A 23,611-nucleotide genomic window follows, 5' to 3' on the forward strand; every position below is an offset into this window, starting at 1 on the left:
CGGATCCTCGTCCTCTGCTCCTTCCTTCTATATTCTTCTTCTTCTTCTTCTTCTTCTTCTTCTTCTTCTTCTTCTTCTACTCTAATGGTGGATGGACCGTTCGAAAAGTTGGGCTCCCTTTCGTATAGATGCACGTACGTACCTGTACGCATACGTTAAACCCCGCGGTTGGTGCCACGTAGTAAGTGTAGCTACTCCTTCCATCGGACTGGGTGACTCACTCCACTTGGTCCAAGCTTCCGCGGCGTCTCCGGAGCTGTTGGCCATTCGACGCGACACGTCGCGGTGACGGATTGTTGGCCGGGGGCGGGCCTGATAGTCTTCACCCCCGTGTTCCAGGCGGTTACGGGCTTTTTTCACTCGCGATTTCGCGTCCCCCTCGACGCGCCTTGCCCGCGTGATTTCGATGGAGAGAAATTTGTCACCGTTCCACCTTCGTCCGATTGCTTCGAGCCGCAGAGCAGGTGCGACGCACCCTCCGGGCCCTGCGCGAGGATTCCACGACGCGGCGCATTAAGGACGAAAAGCGCGAGGCTTGGGTAGCAGGGTTCTTCGACTAAAACGCGATACACGAGACGCGAAGGCACACGGAGAAACGGGAGAGAGAGGTACCCACGAAACGCGGATATAAAATCGTCTGTCCCGGTAATTAGCGGTCGTCAGCGACGCTACGGGCCTTTCACTGCGCGAGAAAAGGAGTTACGATCTCTTGATTACTAAATATCCACAACGAGCCTCTCGGCTCTGATTAACCGGTACGTCGACTCATCGGGACCACCTAAGTCCGGTCTGATGACGAGCCGTTCAAACCTTATCCAGGCGAAAGTTTCTATCCTCCGTTAATCGACATCGCGACTACCGTTGCTCTTCCGTCCCATCGTCGTCGTTGTTATCATTCTCGGAACTCGCGTGGCCGACCGTGGAAATACACGTGACCGTCGTCGTCGTTATTCCACCGATCCTCGCGGGTAAACACGGAATCGTCCGCGACACCGGGCCCGAGTCCTCGTCGCGTATAACAACACGCTGCGCTTAGCGGCTCGTTCCCGATACGTGTCTGCCGATCGATTAGTCAGCGAATGTTTGTTATCCGGCGCGAACGCGCGGCCACGGTTCGTTGACGGTCGTGGGATACGCGCTAATTTACGGGGCCGTGAATGGCGAACGATGTGTGCGTAAGAAACCGCGCGAGGCAGCGTCGCTTTTACGAGGATCAGTCGAGCCTTCCGCCGGCTCTTTCTGCGCGCCTCGTTACAAAATGGTGTACGCGTGTGTGCGCTGCAATCCACAAGCGGCCCACCGACGGGGATCTTTTGTTTGCATACGTTCCCGGTGATTCGAGGATTCCACGCCGACGAATCGACCAGACGACCGAGAGCTAAGCGTGACTGTTCGGTCGTAAGTCTTAGCGTAGCGACTCGTCCGATTATATAGTTTGCATAATCGCAATGCTAATTCGATCTCGCGTCAATCTCGAGTACGATCTATCGCGAACCGGTATCCTCGCGACGAGACTGTACCGATTTCTCGCAGCCGGTTGGTGCCTAGACGTTAATCGACGGGGCAACGCTTCACCCGGTTTAGGAACGATCCAGGGTAACGGTGCAGTTGGAGTCGCGACTGACGCAGGATCGAGGACGCGCGAGTTTGCTACGCTTCTAGGATAGAAGAATTGGGAAACTGTTCGGTAATAAACGAAAGCAAACGGGGTGACTCGAAACGCGTATTGAAATGTTAATCTGAAAAATGGCAAGAAAGTCACGTCCGCGTGATGAAGCTGGCCTAAACTTATTTATACTTAACAACGTGTGCGGTTTGTGTGATTCCGAGAGAGCGGTAATTACGGTTACCGTAGAATTAGACGTCGGATGAACGTGATCGTTGAAGATTGTTCTGTACGAAATTACGAAACTGAATAGGTTTCTCTTTTTCTTTCTCCCTCCCTTTTTTCCCTCGCGGTTCTACTCGACGTGTCGTCCCGATAATGAATCAAGGCGGATAGGACTGGTAGATGGAAGTAAGATCCCGGAAGCGGGGCCGACGAGCGAGCTAACGAATGGACAACGCGAACTATTATTTAACTCTAATTGATGACGGTTCGCGAGCTGTTTCGCATTGACGGTCATCGATAATCCCTAATGATCGCAATCTTGCCCCGGCACCGCTGAGGGGCACGAGATCGAACGCAGACAGCCCCGGTGGATCTTTCAGGAATAGGAACAAACGCTCGGTAAACGGATTAATAGAACGGTTATTACCGGCCGAATCGTTGAGTCATCGATACACTTTCCATCTCCGATCCGAATGACGCTCCACTTGCCGCACCGTTACACTTTCTTCACGCGGGCCCCCCTCGCGGCCTAGACACAGGGCACACGCCCTCGTCCACGATCCTCCGCGTCTATCCTCGGCGGATCTTTCAGAGGCTGGAAACGCGATCCGTCGAAACGGAGCACGCGCTCGATCGCGATCTACGCGTACCTCGTCGCGGTCTCGTTCGCTCGGGCCCCGTTGAAATTGCAACTACGAACGATTGCTCGGGGAACAGAGCGGTGGCTCGAAACGGGGCGGGGAAAAAAGGCTGGGATTTTACGAGCGTGCCAGTCGGGAACAAAGCGTAGAATCGGCGGGGAAAAAATGAATGGAAACGCGATCGGCGAGGACAGCCGACGCTACACGGGGCCTGCGAGTTTCGTAGTCACGGTGGCCCTGATACGCGCGGCGAAGCGACGCGTCGCAAAGGTGGTTAGTCCCGACTCGAGGATCCTTAAGGCGAATGGTATACTCGGCGACTTGGATCGCATCTTCCCTCTTCGTCTTTTCCTTCGTCTTCTTCGCCCTCGCCTTTCTCCTCTTCCTCTTCTTTCTCTCACGGCTGAAAAAGAAGGCTCGAAGTACAAACGCACCCGCGCTCCGATGATTAACAACCAGTCCCGGCGCATATCTTCGGGGCCCGGACGGTGCTGGCTAATCGATTAATATACGATATCGAGCGCGCGCGTCCCACGGCCATTGTTTGTTGTTAATTACACTGATACATCTATCGGAGAGAGAGGAGATCGCCGGGTTCGCCGCGATTCGCCGCCACGACCGCCCGTCGTCCGGCATTCTGAGGCCCCGACAGGATTTGAATCTAGCTTTTGACACGTATCGAGCGGCGTTCCTTTTCTCCTCCGCTCCCTCGCCGATCATCGTTCTCTCGAAAACGAGCGGCAGCAGCGGCAGCGGAAGATGCTGGAGAGGCGGTATATTGAATCGAGGGTATCGTACATCATCCTTCGTTACGAGTTGCCCCGCTGTCATTGTGTTTGTTACGCTAATCGGGTGTCGGAAGACGCGTTACTCCTCTTGACGGGATTATTTCGAATAGCGGAACGCGATTAGCCTGGCCGGTTATTAACGCGGTATCCGCGCGTTCGAGCATCGACGCGCGCGGGTCCTCGCCGAGCCTGCGGGACGAAGCCGAGTGGAAAGTAAGAGGAGTCGATGAGGAATCGTCGAACTCGTTGGAACGTTTTCAAACGCGGCGACGCCAGGTGATGGATCGCTCGAAAATACAGTTACGTCCCGCGAAAGCGAAGCCACGCGACTTCCGGGGACGCGTGTCGGGGGTCAGGCGCGTTCAAAATTCCGTTTCACTTTCGAGCCGGGGTTAACGACTAAATCCACGCGTTCGAATCGGCCAAATCGTCGGCCAGAGCGACGGCCAAAGCGTCGGGCAAATCGACGGGTAAATCGACGACTAATTGCCGAGGCGGAGGAGGAAGAGGATAAGGCTGGTTCGATGATGCGTGGCTTGCGGCGCGGTGTCGCGTTAATTACCGAGCGTTAGGCCAGGCTCCTCCCTCTTTGCACGCGGCTAGATGGATGGATTGCTTAACACTTGTCACGCCTCGCTAATTAACATTCAGTCATCTCCCTCTCGGAAGTGCCCCTCTCGGCCCCTCCGCTCCGCGCCCCGCGTGGCTCACGAGCCGCTGTCGAAAGAGGCGAAGCGAGCCGCGGCCACGACGGCAGGTGGAAAGTCGTTTAATATTTATCGACTATCGCGTGCGACCCCGTTGGCACCTCCAGGGCCCAGGACGACCGACCGGCGAATTAGAATTCGTGATGGCGCGTCGCGGTTCGCGGGAAATATTAGAATACAACGCCGCCAGTGGCCTGCGCGCGATTACCGGCCAGCCGAGCCGAATGTCGCGCGAGGCGTGCCGCTGCTTTTCGCTTTCCACAGGGGACGATGAACTCGTCCTTTCGGAAAATTCGCTTTTCCTCCGTTTTCCTCCACTTTTCGCTCGTCGTCAGCCTCCGCTGCAACGAGCGTCGCGCGATTCACGCGAGAGATGCGCGTAAATGTAGGCAAGATTCTGTCAATGACAGTGTCTACGTTGTACCTGGTTCGTGGAAGGAAACGAGTCGTCGGGGAGGAAGGTGACGATACCGACGAAATATAATGCTTCGTCCGAATGGTATTCACGATCGCTCTCGTCCTGCCCGATGTCGTTGTGCCATCGACGACAGGTCCGACGGAATACCAGATGCGGAATGTTTTGTCCCGTCGAACCTAATCTAAACTTTCGATCGCGCTGACAGCCGGACGACCCTGTCCGTGTCCATTATTATACATCCCTTACGCGGATGACTGGTCGCGCTGCTCCCTTCCAAGTTTCCAGATTCGACCGAACCCTCTGTGGAAAATCCACCAACCTTCCCAGTTCAAAATTTGCAACGTCACTACCTCCACTTACCGCTGTCTCCTACGACGTCCTCGCTAGTCGAAAGACAGGTCAGATGCCTAGACGCGAATGGTCCCGAAGCAAAACACGTCGACTAGTCGCAAACAGGCGCGTCTGGTAACTTTTGAAAAAAGGTCTCGGTTCACGAAATTCCCTGCCAGAGTTATATCGATTATTTTCCTCGTCAAGCTCACGCGCGTTTCGGTGGGTGATCCACGACCGGTCGTATACGCCGCGGTATCTAATGAGGCTATTAACACGCGCTGCACCGCCGAAGAAACTTCGTCGAGCGTTTATGACATCCGATGACCTACCTAGCGGCCTCTATTAGAACCTCGCGATCGCCTTGAGTGAGACATTTACAAGCTACAGGCTAGGCCGATCTCGCCGGCCTAGCATCTGTCGCGTCGTTAAATCTCGCGCGTAGTTTCTCGTGCAGGAAACGGAGGCATACGTCTCCGCGATTCCGGATTCGCAATTAAATCGGCTCGCTCCCGATTCCGCGAACCGCTGAATATTTCACGAGTCTCCGAGGCATTAAAACGCTCGTACGCCACATTGTTTCCTCGATCGTAACCATTCCTTCGCTCGGCTCTCGATCGAATATAGAGTGAACTTTGCGAGACATCCGAAGATATTTCTACCGCTCGAGGCCCGTCCCGACGAGGTAGATCCGATGAAGACATCGCGATCGAGACATCGCGATCCACGAAATGCCTCGACGAGCGATCGTCGAGGCGAAAATCGCGAGTGATCCACCGTCGGAAATTACTCAGCCGAGAGAACGCGGAGGAACGCGCGGTCGAAGGCCTTTATTATCGCGGAACGATGCCTGGAACGGCCTAATCGCGGCAACGCGCGTATGCAAATCGAAGCGGATAATGGTCTCGCGCGAGTGTCGCTTCTCGATCGTCCGGCGATTGCCGCGAAGTTATTACCGGGTCGCACCGCGATGGTTTTCAAATTGTCGCGAATAAACGATACGTATGCCTGCGTAATGATAGCTCGGGGGCAAGAATGCGAACGGGGTACCGACTGCGAGGGACCGATGGTAGGAACGTGGAGCTGCTCCGGGTTCCTCGGCCGATTATTCGTGGAGAATTTCGCGTTGTTTAATCGCTCGCGATAGACCGAGCTAAGAATTCGGCGCACGCCGCAGGAAGAACATTCCCGTGGCATTCCTCTGATCAAACTTTTGGTTTTGCTTTGCTGTTGCAGACTCGTGCGAGCAGCCGGTTGCGGATCGACCTTACGGTGAGTGACTCACGATCTCTCGTAGAAATTGCAACAGAGTGGCTACGCGTTTCTCGCCGTACGGGGCACGGCGAGGGGGGCAGAGGAAAATGAAAGAACGATCGCGGAACAACTTTTACGCGGTGTCTTCCGCGGCGGGAAAAAAGGAAAAGAAGAAAAAGGGTGAATATCGCTCCTTCCTATTACGTTTCCATTGAGCAGCGAATAAGAGAGCAACCGTTTCATACGGCTATTGCGAAACCTGCGCGGCCACGATGCAACGCCTCCAGCCTCCTCCCACCTTCGCCGCGGTTTCCCTCTTTCTCTTTATTACCTGGAAACCGCCGCGTGGTTTATGCAAACGCGTAAATTAGATCGGATTCCCGGAACGACCGTTTCGGATAGAAAGTCCGACCAGCTGGACAATTCGTTTTACGTCCTGTCGCTTTCCAGTGCCCCCGTGCTCGGCGACCCCCTCGGATTCGCGGTTTTCACGGAAAGCGTAACACCATCGATACGACTCGACGTCGATAGAATAATTTCGGAGAAGAGAGATATCGGACGTGGTTCGCGAAAAGAAAATGGAGGCGAATTTTTACTCTTCGTCGTGTTTTCAACCTCGCGTCCTCCGATTCGACTCGAGGCAGTAGCTTCTTCTTCTTCTTCTTCTTCTTCCTCCTCTTCTTGTTCCTCTTCTTCTTCTTCTTCTTCTTCTTCTTCTTCTTCTTGGGCTAAGGATCGTACGGGGTGTTAGTTTCCGAGAGGTACGCCACCTTCTTGTTGACATCAAGCCGGCGACGTTAGAGGGAGGTAAAAAGTCGCGTTGCATCCGGTCTCCTGTCCTCTATGCCAGAAGTCGTAAAATTCAGCGTTATGCGATTCGGGGCCTGTGTTTTGTCCCTCTTTCGAGATTATGATTACCCCGGCAGCCACCGTGGCTAATATCACGCAATAAGCACGCTGCAGACGAGAAAGCCGTCTCTCTTTTCTTCTTCTTCTTCTTCTTCTTCCTCTCCTTCTTCGTCCGCCACCTTCTCCTCTTCTTTTTCAGCCTCCTCCCTCGGTTTCGTCCCGTTCTGCCTCCTTTCCGCAGGTATATAATATGTGCCACCAAACTCGACTCGGTGTAAACGGGTATCCGGTGGAAATGCACGGACGCCACGGGACACGCGGGGCGGCGGGCCGGGGGAGTGCGAGAGGGAATGGAAGAGGGCACGGAAGAGGGCATGGAAGAGAGAATGGAGGAGAGAATGGGAGAGGGAATGGAGGAGAGAGGGGAAAAAGAGGAAGAAAAAGAGGGGAGAGGTCCATCAAACGAGCCGCAGGACCCTGCGAGGTCATCCTAACTTTCCTGGAGCGACTTCATCTTCACGGTCTATTCCGAGTTCGAGGACTCTGCTGGAATTTCAGCAGTCAGCCGCCTACTTCTTCCACCGGTATCGCGGCTCGCGGCTATAATTTTTATTACGCGCTTTATTCCTCCCGGTTCCGACCGGGTCCTCGCGGGGTATTTATAGGTCGATAGGCTTTTACTCGCGTCTTATCTGCTTCATCGTAAACGGACGGGTCGCCATGCTAATGTAACAAATTTCGCCAGCCGTTACCGCAACTTTGATATCCAATTTTCGCGAATCACGATTAAACCCCAATTAAAGCCTAATCGCTGATACAATCCGCCGACGAGACGCGCGCGAGCTCCGTCCCGAGGAGTCGATTAAAACGCGTTTACGAAATCATCGGGAGATGTAGGAGTCTCAGTGGCGAGTAAGGAGACGTTAACATACCGAGAGAGAGAGAGAGAGAGAGAGAGAGAGAGGAGTGGTTGGGAGAACGGCGAAACGAGGCGACGCGAAATTTATCAGCCACTAAAACGTCGTTTCGAGGTTAAGCGCAAAGGTCCCGTGGACTGCGAGTGAATCGCGGGATGACGAAGCACGCGGTGGAAGGTTTTTCGAGCGCACGCCAACCGAGGGGCGGCAGCGTGCAGGACGATTTTCGATTCGGCCGCAGGATCAACAGGTCCCGGTTATGAGAGTGTAAAGCGTTTTGAATCCGACAACCCCTCGAGGGGTATGATTCCTCCGCGAGAATCTCGTCGTACAAAAGGGGCGAATCTTGTCCGCGGGGGGTCTCCGGCGGCTCCCTCTTTCTCTGTCCGTCGCGCGTACTACGCGCCGTAGTCGACGCGTCGTCGTGTCCTCGGGGTGGCCTACGACCCCAGCCACGGGGGTGGTTGACAGCCGATTAGGACGAGACGTGGGAGGGCCCCCACGGAAAACTTAAAATAACATCGCTCGATCATCCGGGTGTCTTCGCCGACAGCCGGCCGGGCTACTCTCGTATTCCGCTTGTCCCCTCGGTTCCAGGCGCGACCTTCTCAGCGGGTACCTTCGGAATCGAGGTCGCGTCACCGGCGATCCGTCTTCGCCGCCCTTCTTTCCGCGATCGGAACGCGTATCGGTGGTTAATCGCGGAGATAAAGCGGAACGAACGCGACGGAATTGTCCCGCGGAAGTGGGACGGGCCCCCGGGGCCTCGCTGTCCCGTTTCGTTTCCTCGAATTCGAACGGGAAAAACCGGACGAGTCGAGGTTGAGCACCTCTTCGATGCTCATTACAGTGTGTCCCGCCCCCGGCTGCGGGTAATCAGGGTGTGCGGGGGAGTGAGAGGGCGGGGGCGGTGGGTGACCTCGCCCGGGGCCTTTACTCTCCTCCTCGCCGTTCTCCTTTCTCTCCTTTCCACCTTCGGCTCGGTGGCTCGCTGCCTTCCTGCTCGTCTCCTTCTCTCCTTCCGTCCGTCGCCTCTCCAGTCCTCCTCTTCGTTCCACGCTTTCGACTACCTGCGAAGGTGACGGGGCAGCAGCAGCAGCAACAGCAGCAGCAGCAGCAGCAGCGACTCTCCCGGTTCATTCGAAATCGCGACCTTGCCGGTGCTTTGCATTCGCCGTGCATCCTGCGACCACGTCACCCACCACCCTCCTTTCTCCCTTTGCTTCCTCTCCTTCTGCTTCCTTTACGCCTTCCTTTACGCCTTCCTTTACGCCTTCCTCGCCCACCGGTAATTGCCGGAAGTTGTATGCGGGCGTGAGGCGCGTGAAACCGTTGGAATGTCGCTTCCGACGTTTTAATCTGTCCCGACCAATCACGCCGCGTTTCCTTCCATTTTCTGCCACGCGGAAATCGGCCAGCTGCGCTGCGATATATCGCATATACGGCGACGGTGGTAGATCGGTGAATTTTTTCCCGAAATCCATGGCTCACCGTGGTGGAACAATACGAACGCGGACACGGTTAACCCCGAGCGCACGGTGAACGAGCTTTAATGCGCCGGTATGGCTCCGGAGAATTGGTATTTTCGAGATAGGGAGGCCAATCAGTGCCGAGAAAGAGAGAGCCACCGGCTATTTGGCCGCGAATAATAATGATTACGGGCGGCACTCTCGGAGCAGGAAATGGCGCTGCCAGATGGTAGGGGGTAGAAGGTGAAATTTTTCGGTCGCCGGCGAACTGTCTACGCGGTTACGTTCTCCTCGATTCTTGCGATGATTCCAGCAACGAGGACCAAGGAAATCTTGCTCTCTTCCGAAATATAACGCAGAAAAGAAAAGAAAAAAAGAGAAAGAAAATACCGAGAGAAAGATCGAAACGTTGCGTACGCGAACGCATCTCTCCTCGAAGAGATGCAAGGATTTTACTGCTTCCACGAAGGTCCGTTCCGCGAATAGACACGGACCCGGCTGGCCAGTGGAAATTACTCGAATTTTATATGCGCGTTACACGATCGTTTCCAGGAAATTTTTTATACCCGCGGTTGCGTACGATCGCGCTCCGGTACGTCCGCGCGGAACGATATACGCGCTTTTCTCCGTTACCTATCGGAATGCGTGCTGTACGGTGGCGATCGCTCGTTTATCCCGTTAGCGGACTCTTTCTTTCCTCGACTAACACACCGACCCCGGTCCCCGGTTCGAACCCGTTTGATAGGTGACGGGCAAGAAAAACGCGGTCGTCGCGTCGTCCAGGGAACGTCTCGCGAGTCCTTTGACTATTCCGGGATCGACTCGACCGGGTTCGACTGGTCTCCATGCTGGCGCGTCGCGTCGCTCGCCGTCCGTGAATCGCGTCCACGCTTCCTCGTTCGCGATCTTGGACGAAGCCTCGTTGTCAGAGGTCGTCGCGAAAATCCTATTTGCTTCCTCCCACTCGATATTGTCGACCGCTGATCCGAGTAGACTCGAAGCCACTCGGGGGACAGAGGGAGATTGGCGAGACCGGGAGTCAGCCTCTCGTTAACACCCGTGCGGAAATGAGAAACGTCCGAGTTCGCCTTATCCGCGGGATCTCGGCTAACAGGCCCGATATTCGCCTTCACCTTCGTCATCTAACCGTCAGAAGCGTATCCGGGGCTACCTGATGTACCCAAAGGGAGAGAGAACGTGTCCAGGCCGAAAGACTCTCCGGAAGGGACCGAGGAGCGTAGAGTAACTGGAGGATTCTCGGTGTCCTACGCAAATTCGGGGGCCTGGGGAACGCGCGGAGGGGTCCACGGTATCCGCGACGCAGGATAGACGCGAAACGAAGGAGGCGGAGAGGGAATTTTTGGAGCAGCGAGTGGTCGATATCGAAACGGCATAAGGGGGACGCGCGATGGTTTAGACGAGAATTTCTTCTCCGCGTGGCGTTTTTCGTCGGTTAGGTCGATACCACGTCGGAGACGGGCGATGCGGTGGCTGGTCTGGTCGCCGGTAAAGGAACACTGAATCCGGATTCATGAATGAACTATGCGAGGAGAGGCGAGCAACGAACCGACGGGAGGACTATTATTTAGCATAGCCACTTTTTCTACCGGCCGTCCCGCTCGCGGCGGCGTTGTCTTTGTATCGGGACGAACGACGATGACGGTGCAGAGCGGAGCCAGCCCGGTGCAGACTATCTGGAGCAGGTTCGCTCCTCGTCGAGATCTCTCCCAACGTAACTAATGGACGCCGCTCTTTTCCGCTGGCACGCTTTATTATCGTTATTGGACCTCTACCGCGCCACCGACTTCTGAATGTTCATCTAATTAAATTGGACGAGCCAGGACGGACGGTCATGCGGGTGAATTCTCGGAAGAATATTCTAATTTCGCCAGCGTGCTGCGTGGTCCCATCGTCGAATCGTCGAGCACGATTCTTCCCGGCGGGAATTATAATCGGAGTGGTGGTGGCTCGGCGTCGCGTCGCGTCGCATCGGGGACGTTCTCGAAGCGTCCGCGCGAGATCGTAAAGCGAAGACGAACGATCGAGCTCCGGGGCTCGCGGAGGAAGCTCGACAAAACACACTCGCTCGCTTACTTGCTCGCTTACTTACTACTCCCGATTCCATCTTGCTCCAAACAAAATCCCTTCGACACGCACCGTTCGTACGGCAACCTCCATCGATCTTGGCCGAAGAAGCCCGGCGTTGCATCGACAGTCGATTCGAGGCACGGGCTTTCCTATCGAGACCCGTGGCGATCCGGTCACGCAGTTGCACGGTGGTTCATCGTGGCCGGCTCCCCTCGCGTGGACCTCGTACAGCGAGGCTAATCGACGACTAATAAAAGGCGGGCCGAGTGTGAGCGGCCAGGAGCTGGCCAGCGGCAATCAAACGAACAATGACACCGTCGCGAGGGCTCTTGGCGCGTCTCTGTCCACACACGGTGGACATTGTGCGTGGGATTGGCCGCTGCCGCCGCCGATGCCTTCGTCCTCCTCTTCTCGCCGGCTATCAGGTGCGCGGGTCGAACGAGGAAAGATGAGGAAGGATAACGGAGAGAGAGAGAGAGAGAGAGAGAGAGAGAGAGAGAGAGAGAGGAGAGACGAAAGCGAGAAGGTCCACGGACGTGTACGTACGCGAAGGTCGTTAGACGCGTCGAAAGTCGCGCTCTCGCTGGTTTTGCCCCGTTATTGCGAGTCGTATTTACCGGACTCCGGTGCGCCACGCTGAAAGCGCCATCAGAAAGGGAACCCGGCCGCTTCTCCGGCCCCCACACGTGGGAACGACGCTCGTAGATCCTTCGCTCTAACTGCTCGAAATGGAGCCGCTGGCGCACAGGGCAATTACAACCCGGCCGGAGAACGCGAACCGACGTAAGGAAACGTGCCGCGGACGATTCGCGGAATCCAAGGAGCACGAGCGAACCCGCGTCGAGAGAAAGCCAGGGAAATCTTTTACGCAGGTCCGTAGGGGGTCGCGTCGCGTCGCGTCGCGCGGATTTTCGGGGGGTGGGGGGCGAGGGGGGCGTTGCACTACGCGGCGAACGCGGGCAACGCCGGCAGCGATTGTTTCGCGGGAATTGATGTATCCACGGGGCCTGTGCCGGTGCAACGGCGTTCGCACTTGTGCCACGACGGAGTTCATGAACATAAATTACGAGCCGAAAGGGGGCTGCCGCGTCGGTGGTATAGTCCGGCGTGTTGCGGTTTTCGGACGATCCGATCTCGAACCGCAGAAGAGACGATTACCGGGCTCGGTCATCCGGCAAACGACTATTAATGATATTTCGTGTCGGATCTGCATGCTCCGACCCCGGCAAAGGGAGCCGACCGTGCCGAACTTTCGTGTTTCAACGGCGAAATGTACCGCGCCTCGCCATCGAGTCGGAGCAGCGAGAAACTCGGGGACGAGAGAAAGACGGAATGGCTCTCCTCCTCTCGATATAACGCGGTAATAATGCAATAGACGATCGAACAGAGTCTCTCGAGCCCTTTCCCTCGCCACCAACTCCCATCTCTCGGGGATGGGACGTCGCTCCACCTCCGCGCGGATACGCTAGACTATTTATTGGGTCAGGGATTCTCAAACTCGTCTCTCCCTCTTTTTCTCTCTCTCTCTCTACCATTCTTCGCGGAGAATCGGCGAAATTTCGGATGGAAACGAGCGGAAATAGGAATCGGGAGGCGACGCTAGCTCGCGAAGGATCGGAGAACGAAGGGATCGCGCGCGGCGCGATTTCCTCTTGCGTGCTGGCTAAACCGTGCACACGGATGGCCACGACACGCGCAATAAACCGTAGCGCAACGAGGTGGGTGGATTGCGTAATGCCGTTTAAATAATGGTGGGATACGATGCACCGGCAGGCATGCGTTCCGTGGCCACGGCGGCGGAGGATTAAAAATCGGGCCTCGGAGTTTAACGGCGGATCGCACGAACGGCAGATACACAAATCAGGCCGTAAAGCCGATCAATTAAACGGCAGGCCGCCGATCTGCCGCGCATTATAACCGGTAATTATCTGTAATTAAATATTGGCCAGCCGCCAGGCCGCTGGGGCCCAGCTTCACCGAGCGTTTTGAGGGGTGTGTTCGTTGGATTTCTACCAGGGCTCTTGCTTTCTTCTTCGTCCTCGTGCTCGCCTTGCTCCTTTTTCCCTTCCACGCCGATACTTTTATTTCCACTCCCCTCCGACCCGCCACGCACTCTTCCTCGCGCAGGGGTAACGTTCGATACGCCGGAATTCTAAGCAACTCGCGAAGCCCGCTCGCGATAACCGCGAGAATTTCGTTTCCCGGAACCGAGACGCTCGGCGAGTCGAGGCAATTTCGCGGCGGTAATCGCGAAAACGTCTCGATATTGGCCGATCGATCGGCGAACGAGCGAACGAGCGCCGTACTCTCGCGGTAACTCTCGCGCGCGATTAGGCAGCTCGGTAATCGGCGGTTATTGCGAGAGCCGATTGCCGCGTACGAAACGAGGACGACTGGCGATCGCGAGGCCGCGAGAGGATGGCGGTCGTCTGGACGAGAGAGTTTAAGTTACGCGACTAGGTGGCGGAGAGGGATGGCGTCCATCGGTGCCGAGGGAGACGCAGACTCCGTTTAGGCATCGCATGACGTTCGTCTATTTATCAAGCGGTATCATCATTCGCCTTTCTCCACCGTGATGCCGCCCCCTACGGCGATTTAATCTAATTTGTATCGCCCTTTGTTAATCGCGGCCGCGCCGTTCGTTCGAACCGGGGCCCCGCAAAATTCCGGCCCCAAATAAACTACCGTGTGTCCACGCTGCGTCCGGACTCGTCATAATAAACGCCCCGGATGGCCACGCATGCGTCGGGCCCTCGCAGAAAATTTAACGCGTCCGCGCCGCTGCCCGCGCGCGTCAGGGTAAACGATTCCGGAATTAATTCGTCGCCTCGTAACGTCGAAATTACGGTTCGCCTTTTGTTCCTCTTCTTCCTTCTCCTCTTCCTGTTCCTCCGTTCGGAAACGGCGACTACGGGGCGAGAGGGGGATATCGCGCTTGGATCCTCTCGAGCGATCCTTCTTTGCCGCGGCGAGCAGTATCGAGGAGGAATCTACCCTCCTAGTTCGCCATAAATCAGCCGCCGGTCTACCCGCAAATCAGGCTCAATCACTCCGAGTCGATAGCTCGATCGGGCACTGACAAGCCGCTCCGCCGACAGAGCGGACCGGGCCCCGGCCGCGGTGAGATCCCCGGCGATCGATCGATGGATCAATAAACCACGTGGATGGAAACGCGTGTACTCTCACTCCCACCCCTCCGCGTCCCTCTTTCCCCCTCGCCGCAGCTTCCCTCGTGCCGGCCTGCACACGTGGGTGTAATGTACACGAAGAGAGCCGGCAGGAGGGAGCGGTGAATTCGAGGCACATATTAAGCAGGATTATTTATCGGCACGGCGTGCAAGCCCTTGATTCGATTTAACAAACAGCGCTCGCTAACAAATTGATAAGCGGTCGCGGGCGGCGAAGATCAGAGGCCGGAGCCGGGGCACCGATCGTCTTCTTATAGAGGCGTGTGCTCGCGAGCGCGAAGCCAGGGATGTATACTTCGCGAAGGAGAGGGCTCTCAGGTCAGGGCCGGACGACGGTGTGCGCCGGTCTCTCGCGTCTCTCTATCTGCGTTCCGCGCGGCTCTGTCAGCCCTTGCGCTTCGTGAGAGGGCGCCATTAGCATAGGGGGACCCCCCACGGCGAGTGCAGGGCCCGCTGGGGTACTCCACCGGTACACGTTATATAGGTGAGGCCTGATATATAAACCGACCTCATTGATTTATGGCTCGAACGATTCCTTTAATTATAATACGATATTTATTCAGATGAGCACGGCCGCGGACGCGAGTCGACGGAGTCACGCTGCTATATGGTAATACGCGCGCGGGCCCGCTCCTCTTGCCTCCCACTTCCTCGCCGATTATTTTTATCCATCCGTCTCCTCCCCCGCCCTCGGGATAGCTCGATAACTTTCTACGGTCCGCTCCTGTCCCGAGCCTTCCACGGCTATCGTATCCTGGTGGCGCGGTCGATCGATTAGGTCGCTGTTACGGCTGCGTCCTTAACCCCTCGTCGTTAATCCATTCGGAGCGTTGTCACCAAACTCGCCGATAACCACCTTCAACCGCGTTCGCGAAAATCTCTAGACGACGCCAAGTCGTCGCAATCCTCCCAGGCTAGATAGCCGAGAACGCTTGCTGTGACGAGACGCGTGGGCCACCAAGGGGTTGCTCGCCGTGTTACACCTCCTACCGATGGCGGAGAGAATGCCCGAAAGGACAATTTTTCGCAATTTTTCCTAATTTTGATGATCCCCCGACGGTTCTCACCGCGACCTGTGCCTCGGTGATCTTTGCAATTCAGAGCGAGGCATGTATATCGGGGTTGGGAGGGGGCAGAGGCATATTCGAGCCCACAATGAAGCCGTAGCTGGATCGCGCGGTCACGATTAGCTCGTACGTTCTAAACACGGGCAGCTATGCGCTCCACGAGTCATTCCGCGAGCGTTTATCAGCGATAGCATCGAGGGGATTCGCTGCGCCGAGATGATCTCGATGCGGATCGGCGGAGATCGAACGGTGAGTCAGTGCGACGAAAGAATCGCGTGGGTGGAAGAAGAGGAGAAAGACATCGGTGGTAGCGAACGGGTTCGGTTTCGAGCTTGTTCCCACACGTACGGCCCTCCGGAGAGATGGCCGATCGTTCGACTCGGTAAAACACGCGTAGATAATTTCCGACGTGCGGTACGAGGCCGCGATATTAATCACGATTAAGAAGATTTCGTGGCGCCCCGGTGTTTCCGACTGTGATCCACCGTGTGCGCGGGGCACGCCAATCGTTTCTCCTTTTCTCGGCTTCGCCTCTTCCGACGCTCCGAGATCGTCCTTTCAGCCCAATATCTATCCGCGATATTTCCGTTCTCGCGCGGTGAAATCGCGCCGACGACGAGTCGGTTGGCGGGGTACACGCGTGCACGCACACGTAAATGCGGCTCGCGGCATAAATCAAACGCTGTACCCTCGCATTCCCACCGTGGCGGCGGATCGATCGGCATTCGTTCCGCGATACGATTCTCAGAGGCCCACGATGAGAGACGTTTTAATCGTGCCGCCTAAACATTCGTGGCTCGTCACCGGGGCCCCGCGCCCGGCCGTTCGCCGTTCCGCCATTTTGGTGCACTATTTCGTTTTTTCGTCAGTCGCCGTGCTTTCTGGAGCGCGGCTACTCGGAATCGTTCCGACCGACGTCGTTCTCTTTTTCGAAACCCCTACGTTCCCTCGGCCGTGTCGTTCGGGGACTCGAGAAGAAGTCGTCTCTCCGCGACGATGATAATGTCACGAGCGGAAGAACGAAAAAGGAAAAAAAAAAAAAAGAAAAAGAAGGGAACTCTGCCAACTTCTTTCTCGAACTCGACGAAGAGTTCGGAGGCGGATCGAACGAATCCGCGAGTGGCGGGTATACGTTTTTAACCCCGATTTCCTGTGGGGCGCGAGAGGAGAGGATTAGAGGTCGTTAAGAGTGGAAGAAGAATCGGAATGAGGCGCACAGGTGGCGACGAGGGATGCAGCTGGCCCATTCATTGGTGTCTCGAGGACGTACGCGCCGGTTGATCGAACGAGTCAGCGAAGACAATGCGATTAATTTTAAACAGCGCCGCTCGTTCCCGGTCTCGCTACGAGGGAAGAGCGAGAAGAAAGGAGCAACGGAGGGGGGAGAAAAAAGGAAGGAAAAGACGCGGTGGATACCCACGAGGCTTCGCGCACCGTGGTCACGTGTGCATAATTAGGGACAAACCGATAACGGCCCGCAACGCTTGTCAAGCGGTTAAGCGTTACCCGGGGCCACAGCCAGGTGGACTAATGATCTCCTTGGGCAAGCTCGAGCATCGCCGTCCCTCCTTCTCCTCTTTCTCCTCCTTCGCTTCCACTTCTTTTCACGTCTTCTTCATCCATTCACCGCGCGAGACGCATTATCACTGCACTCATTGTTACCCGCTCCCCGGCTACAACTTCATCCGCCTGCAACGCCACGATGCTACTACCATTCGCGAGGGCTGATTACCGTGATGATCGTCGGGAACGCGTTTCGTTTCTTCGTCCCGGAATCCTTCCACGAATATTCACGGTAATATTCGAAACAGCGCGACGGAGCACGGGTCGCCCTTTGTCGCGCGGAAATTGTGTCGAACACGGGCACGAAGTCAGGCCCCTGTCGGATTAATCGGATAATCGAAGCTGGCGCGAGATCGTAAATTAACGAAGGGAGCCGTGCGCGAGTTCTCGCGGAACGCCGTGGTCGATTGGGGGACATCGTAAAGGGAGCCCGGTCTCGTTGGCGCGTGGAAGATCGTGTCACGGGAATGGTACTAAAACGGCAAGGGGGTGACAGTACACGGGACCACGATCTTCGTAACAACGTGGATGTTGAACTTTCGGAGTTTTCTCAAACTAATAATTTACGCTCGGCTAATAGATCGTGATCGGTGATTAAACACCGTGAACGCCGCGTAAACGATTAATTTTGTACAAATTCGAGGAATGCTATAGGTGTCGGTGTTTGCCGAGGCGGAGATTTTTTTCTTTCCCGGTGGCGCGTTCGGTCTTGTTGCTTTTTCGCGGGGATCGGCCATCGACCGGTTTGATTGCGTTTACGCCAATAAACGCCGCGGCCAATAAGAAGAGCGGCCGGACGCGGCTCCATCGGCGGCGATTGATATTTCGCGCTAACGCGAGGGGAATTGGAAAACGCTACAAATTATTTTTACTCGTTTATTTAGGTCCGCGGGGGGAATTAACCGGGCGCACGCGATCGCGCCGCGTCACAATCGGCCATTCGCCAGGCTATGGGCGCGCAACATCGGAATTGCGTGCGTCTCGGTTCGCTCGTTGTCTATTTCTTCATTGTTTGCTCCTTGCATCGCGCCGTTTCATGTTCGCCAATTCTCTATCCTCCTGCCCGGCATCGCTCGCTTTTTCCACCTTTTTCCCTTTTTCCTCTCTCTCTCTCTCTTCGTACTTCTCTTTCGCGTTCTTGCCATTAGACTCTCGCTCGAAAACGCGAAAACGATACGGGAACGAGAGTTGCCAATTTACTCGCCGTAATTGCCAGCGAATTCCAGCGGAATGGATTCACGCGATGGAATTTCGATTATCATATGCATACACGCGAGAGAACGCGTCTAACGCCACGCACGCTGCCCTGATTGATATGTTTACGGAGCGGTTACCCTGGTTAGATGGAGCGGCCACCATATCCACTCTTGCCCGATGATTTAGGGGCCATATATTACGGACCCTTGGCACCACCGGAGTACGACTCGTGCCTCGGTACCTCCGTATTGAGACGTCCTTTTGCCTCGAAAAATCGTCGTACATTCGCGGACAGGGGACGAAAGATAGCTGGAGAGCCAAAGAGAGATTTAACGCGAGGAATCGATACGAAAATTTTTCCGGTAGCCTGGCAATGGCGGAGAAAAGAGGAATCGCGTTCGAGAGGGGGGGTCGAATATTACTATCGTTCGATCGCTCGTTACCCGGCATCCTTCTCGATTCTACGCATAAAGCATCATTATCGCGCGTCTCATTAAAGCGGGGAGTGGTAGGGAGAATTAATACAGGGTTAACGCTCGTTAATGCCTCGGGAGAACGCCGCGTTTCGAGGCTTCGCCGATTCGTTGGTTCGGTGTGAGATCGATCTAGAAAGTTAATCAGTTTCCACGACGCATTACCGGCTAACGGATCCAACGGTAGGATTACGAACCTCCGCGTACAACCACCTTTACGACCACTCGCGATGGAAACGGTGACATTGTGCAATTTGCATCTGGAACCCTTCTACGTGGATTCTCGGCTCTTGTGTTTATCGAAATCGACGGGTTCAAAGTGGAATCCTCGTTAGGGGGTTATAATGCAAGGAAATAGTAGCCAGTGGAAACGATGGAGAAACTGTACAGATGTTACAACTCACCTGCCTGTTTAGGGCCACGAAGGTCACGAGACGTCTCCAGAAAACGGGAGACAAAAGGCAAAACGCAGAAGCAGGGATTGTCCCCGCGTGGCTAGGATGTACAGTTTATTTTGATATTTAATTTTTACTAATTCTCATCGACGAAGACGACGCGTCGACAGCCAACGTTGCCCGCCGCAGGAAAATCGCGAAGCACGTCGGCGAACGGGGGACAGTCGGGGGCCATTTCGAGCACGAAACGACGCACGACGTCCCCCGGGTTGCCGCGGAGGTCGTGGCGCTCGCGAAGGTTACGACACTCGTAGGAGGACAGACGAGGTCGAGAACAGAGGTTGTTCTCTCCCGTGGGTTGATGGATGGTCCTGCGGAGATATGACGCCGCGATTGGCCGGCCGTAAAGCAGCGCGAGAAGCACCCATACGGATCCATGGATTCGTTCCTCCCGATGCTGCCCAGTCCGCCGCTAATCCGTCCTCTTCCGCCAGCCGCTCCATCCGCTTCGCTTTATCGTCCGTTTCACCGAATGCCACCTCGTCCCTCGTTCCTCGGCCTCGCCTTTACCGTTCGCGAACGGGGCATTCCCGGCCGCCTGCTCTATATACATTCGAGCCAAACCATTTCCGTTTCAGGGGAAATCGAGGCACGGTTACGCCGAGACGATGAGATTGCGCAGATTCAAGATCACGCGAGATTCGTCCTAGCGCCGACTTCCTGCATGCTACTAGGTGGCCTGTGGAACAGAGAACATTGTCGATCAGGGTGAAATTCGTTCCAGTGTCACGACGCAACTCAAAAACGGAGAACACGGTTACATTTGTAGCGATCATCGTTCTCACCCTCGTTGCTAGGTGGATTCTGACTTCAAGAAGATTCGAGGACTTTTTCGCAAGTCCTCGGAAAACCTTCACTTTCCTGTATATATAACTTCCCAATCTTTCAATGGTATCCAGGTCTAAGGTTTACTAGGGTAGCCTTACCGATGAATCCGCTAGACCCGGAACGAAACGCATCCCTTCCTTTTCCTTTCGTCCCTTCCAGCTACACCGAGGATACCTGCGACTGTCGACACTGTTACCATATTGGAGGGACCTCCTGCATATTGTTATAAACTTCGTAATTCTGCTACCCGGTAGCACAGAGTCGGTTCTCGACTGCCAATGGCTAAAGTCTCGGAGGATAGAGCATATTTGCTAGGAATTCGAATTATTAATGGGAAACGCGACACACGGAGGATCCCGTTGGCCTGTCCGAAGGAAAGTTGGAAGGCGTGGTTGGAAAAATTCGATTAACCTCGAGGCCGGGTGACAGTGATCTTGACGGATCCGGAGTTTCGCGGGTCGTAGGCGTGCTCACGTGCGTGTACCGGGACGAATTGCTGCACGTGGGTGGGCAGAGTCGCCCCTAGATCGTGGACGTCCCCGCGATCCAACCGTAGTGGCGCACACGCTCGCGTGTTTTATTTATCGGTAGATCGTGATACTACATCTCGGTACGGGAAGCATTACTTTCGATGGAAGTACGCCGACACGATCGGCGAAAGTAAATCAGCCGATGTCCCGTGGCTCTGCCGCCCTCTTGCAAAAGTACCACGACGGATTATTAATGCTTTTCCGGATGATCGTTTTGCCTTTGATCCACCGTGCATCTTTTCGTCGACCTCTCAATCCAGCCATTGTGCCAGCGCGATCTTTTGCTCTTTAAGCCTTTCCTAATGTTTCTGCCATCTAAAAAGTATCTCGCAGCTCGCCCGAGTCTTTCATCCGTGATGTATGATAGTGTTGCGCAAGAATCGTTGAAGATGACTGATTTATTGTCCCGCGGAGATCCGTGGATCCGTGAGACTCTTCGCGCAATAGAAACGGACCATCGGGAATAAGAAAGTTGCAAACTGAATATTTCCTGGTTTCGGAGTCGTACGTACTCGCGACGCCGGTAATTATCCGTATATAATTAACACCTCCGCCGGTGGTACGCTCGGCGCGGGCCGCGCGGCCACACTCTGTGCAGCCACGATACACAAATCGTTGCGCAACATCGTTACGTTGATCGTCTGGCTGGTAGTCGCATGCTAATTAGCCAAGGAAGTCGTGTAATATGCGGCGTGCGATAAATTAGTGGAGCAATAAACCGAGTCATGAAACCATCGATCGTAAATTAATCGGAGTAACGGGTCGTCAGGTGCTCCGTATGCTAAGTAGTCCGGGTGAAAGTGAATTCTAAAGCTCCTCGTGTATCGATCACGATCGCGCGTGTCAAATTTCGTTCAATGTCGGTTTTCCAATTGCATAGCCAAACCAGCTGGCCCTCGAATTTCAACGCGCCGATTGCTCCACGAAATCGTTAACCTAACAATTATTCGTTAGACGTGATATTATATTCCCGATAAAGTCGTCGTACTTTCCTTTCACACATTTCACAGTTTAGTGCACCATGACTCGAAATTTATTTTATCCTTGGGTACTCCAAAATTTCGAATCACACGTGTCGTTTCCAAATACATCGTCGAAATATTTGACTGAGCAAAATTATTTAAAAGCAGAGGGCACTGCTGGGGGTTAATCTCCTTTGTCATCCTACGAACCTCAGTTTCGACGTTAAAATGGAGTATACACGAATAGGAACTGGAGAGTCTAGTTAGTTGCAAAGAGCTTAATAATACGGTAATTACGCGGGTAATCGTTGGAGGACATCGATAATAAATGGAGACTGGATCTGCCACTTGTCCGAGGTTCCTGGTATCAGAGCCATAAAGAGTGACGTCTCGTAGCAGGACAAAGTATATAAGGCATGCACAGTTCCTCGTTAGTCATTTTGCATCGTTATCTCAACGCATAAGCGAGTACCAATTGTACTAATTATCTCTCGATAACCATACCTGTACTGCCAAGAAATCTCATCGATAAGGATTTCTAAGGTCACCGAGTGATCAGGATTAAGACGGGAAATGTAAATGGGGAAAACGAGACGCGACATTTGAATAGAAGAATACTCCGACGCCATCCGACTGGCGCGAATGCCGATACTCGACTGGCGTCGCCCGGTGTTCCCTCTCCCATGCTAATTCGTTCACCTTGAGCTGGCGCGCGGCGTCGCTACAAATCCCCGTAATACGACTATTCGTTCCTCGAACGGACGGAAGTTTGCGAGGTGTCCCGATTTCTCGGCCGTGTGATAAAATAACTAAAACAAACACCGGGCGGAGGCGGTACCGGAAGGAGGAGAAGGACGCATGACGAGGCCGGAAAGGACGTCACGTGCGGGACCTTTGGCAGTTACTTTCTCCCTTCGTCGAATTCGTTTTCCCTCTCTTCGCCACGCATCCCACCCGCGCCGGTGCACGGACCCCGGCGCGAGCAAACAACCTCGGAATTCGTTGCCTGATGAAGAGTACTCGTTTGTTTAGTCCCTTCTCCGTTCCTCCGTCCTCGACCTCTTCGTTTCCGAGTTCCACGGATTTTTCTCCCTCGAGATCGCTCCGCCGAATCTTCGCCGCGTCTACGAAGCCGAAACGCAGCAACGGGGGAACGCGCGAGATAGCTGATTAACTCGGTGGAAATTCGAGGAATTTTAATTCAGTCACGGAAACGATGATTGATAGAGAAACGTGGACGGAGGGGTTGGTTTCCGGAATCGCGAGTGACGCAGGAATTAGATGGTTGTTGGGGAGAAGGAGCTGCCAGGAGCAAGAGGTCGCGTTATTTTCCATCCGAGCTCGTCGAATAATCTGCCGAGAGAAAGTCTGGCCGAAACGAAGCGAAATTTTCCCTTTAAAATGCGGAATGGCCGAATGGAGCTGGCTGGTCGATATAGCGGTGTTCAGGGGCGGAATTAGGGGTGGCGGCCGCTTTACCCCCTCGAGGACTCTCTGCCATTCAGTCTCGTAAATAGCCGCCGTTTCTGAAAGACCTCTCTCTTTCTCTCGTCCATTTTTTCTCTCCTCCACTTCCCACGTACGCGAACACCGGTATTCCGTGCACCTTGCGAAAATTTCTCCGGTTCACCGGACCAATTCAAACGGCATAAACTCCAGCATGGAAAGTTCCTGCGGGCATTGTGCCGGGCTAATCATCGGCTACTTGACGCTGCGTCTCTCCAGTTTGGTAACACTCGAGCGCATCGTGGATGGATTTCTCTCGCGACGAATTCGTACGTGCCTCGCGTTATCGGGGTGGAAAAATGGGAAGAAAAATCAGTAGAAAAGTCGGAAGAAAAGTCGGAAGAAATGTCTGAAGGAAAATAGAGGAGTAATATTCCGTTGGCGACGAAGCTAAATTCGATTAGGTAGCGTGGTTGAACGCGGGGGTTGACGAAGGTCGAGCGAAAAGGCAGCGAAACCTTCGGTAACTGTGGAATCGGTGAGCTCGGAGCAACACGTTCGAAAGGCTGCCAATAGACAGCAGGACGGTATGCCAAAAGAGTGATCTCGA

The 23,611-nt window shown here is 54.8% G+C and overlaps 1 protein-coding gene across 2 annotated transcripts in view; it reads left to right on the top strand.

The window, feature by feature from the left end:
• Nucleotides 1-23,611, top strand: part of LOC108554997 (POU domain, class 2, transcription factor 1) — a 118,341-nt gene that overhangs the window by 17,591 nt on the left and 77,139 nt on the right. Inside the window, exon 2 of one of the 2 annotated variants that reach the window (XM_017910473.1) lies at nucleotides 5,952-5,987. The exons of the other annotated variant lie outside the window; for it this stretch is intronic. Coding sequence (XP_017765962.1) covers nucleotides 5,952-5,987 — 36 coding nt within the window. The remainder of the gene's footprint in view (nucleotides 1-5,951; nucleotides 5,988-23,611) is intronic. 2 annotated transcript variants of the gene reach the window in all.

This window comes from Eufriesea mexicana, unplaced genomic scaffold (genome assembly GCF_001483705.2).
Source record: "Eufriesea mexicana isolate 0111107269 unplaced genomic scaffold, ASM148370v2 scaffold100, whole genome shotgun sequence".
In the NCBI taxonomy this organism is placed as follows: domain Eukaryota; kingdom Metazoa; phylum Arthropoda; class Insecta; order Hymenoptera; family Apidae; genus Eufriesea; species Eufriesea mexicana.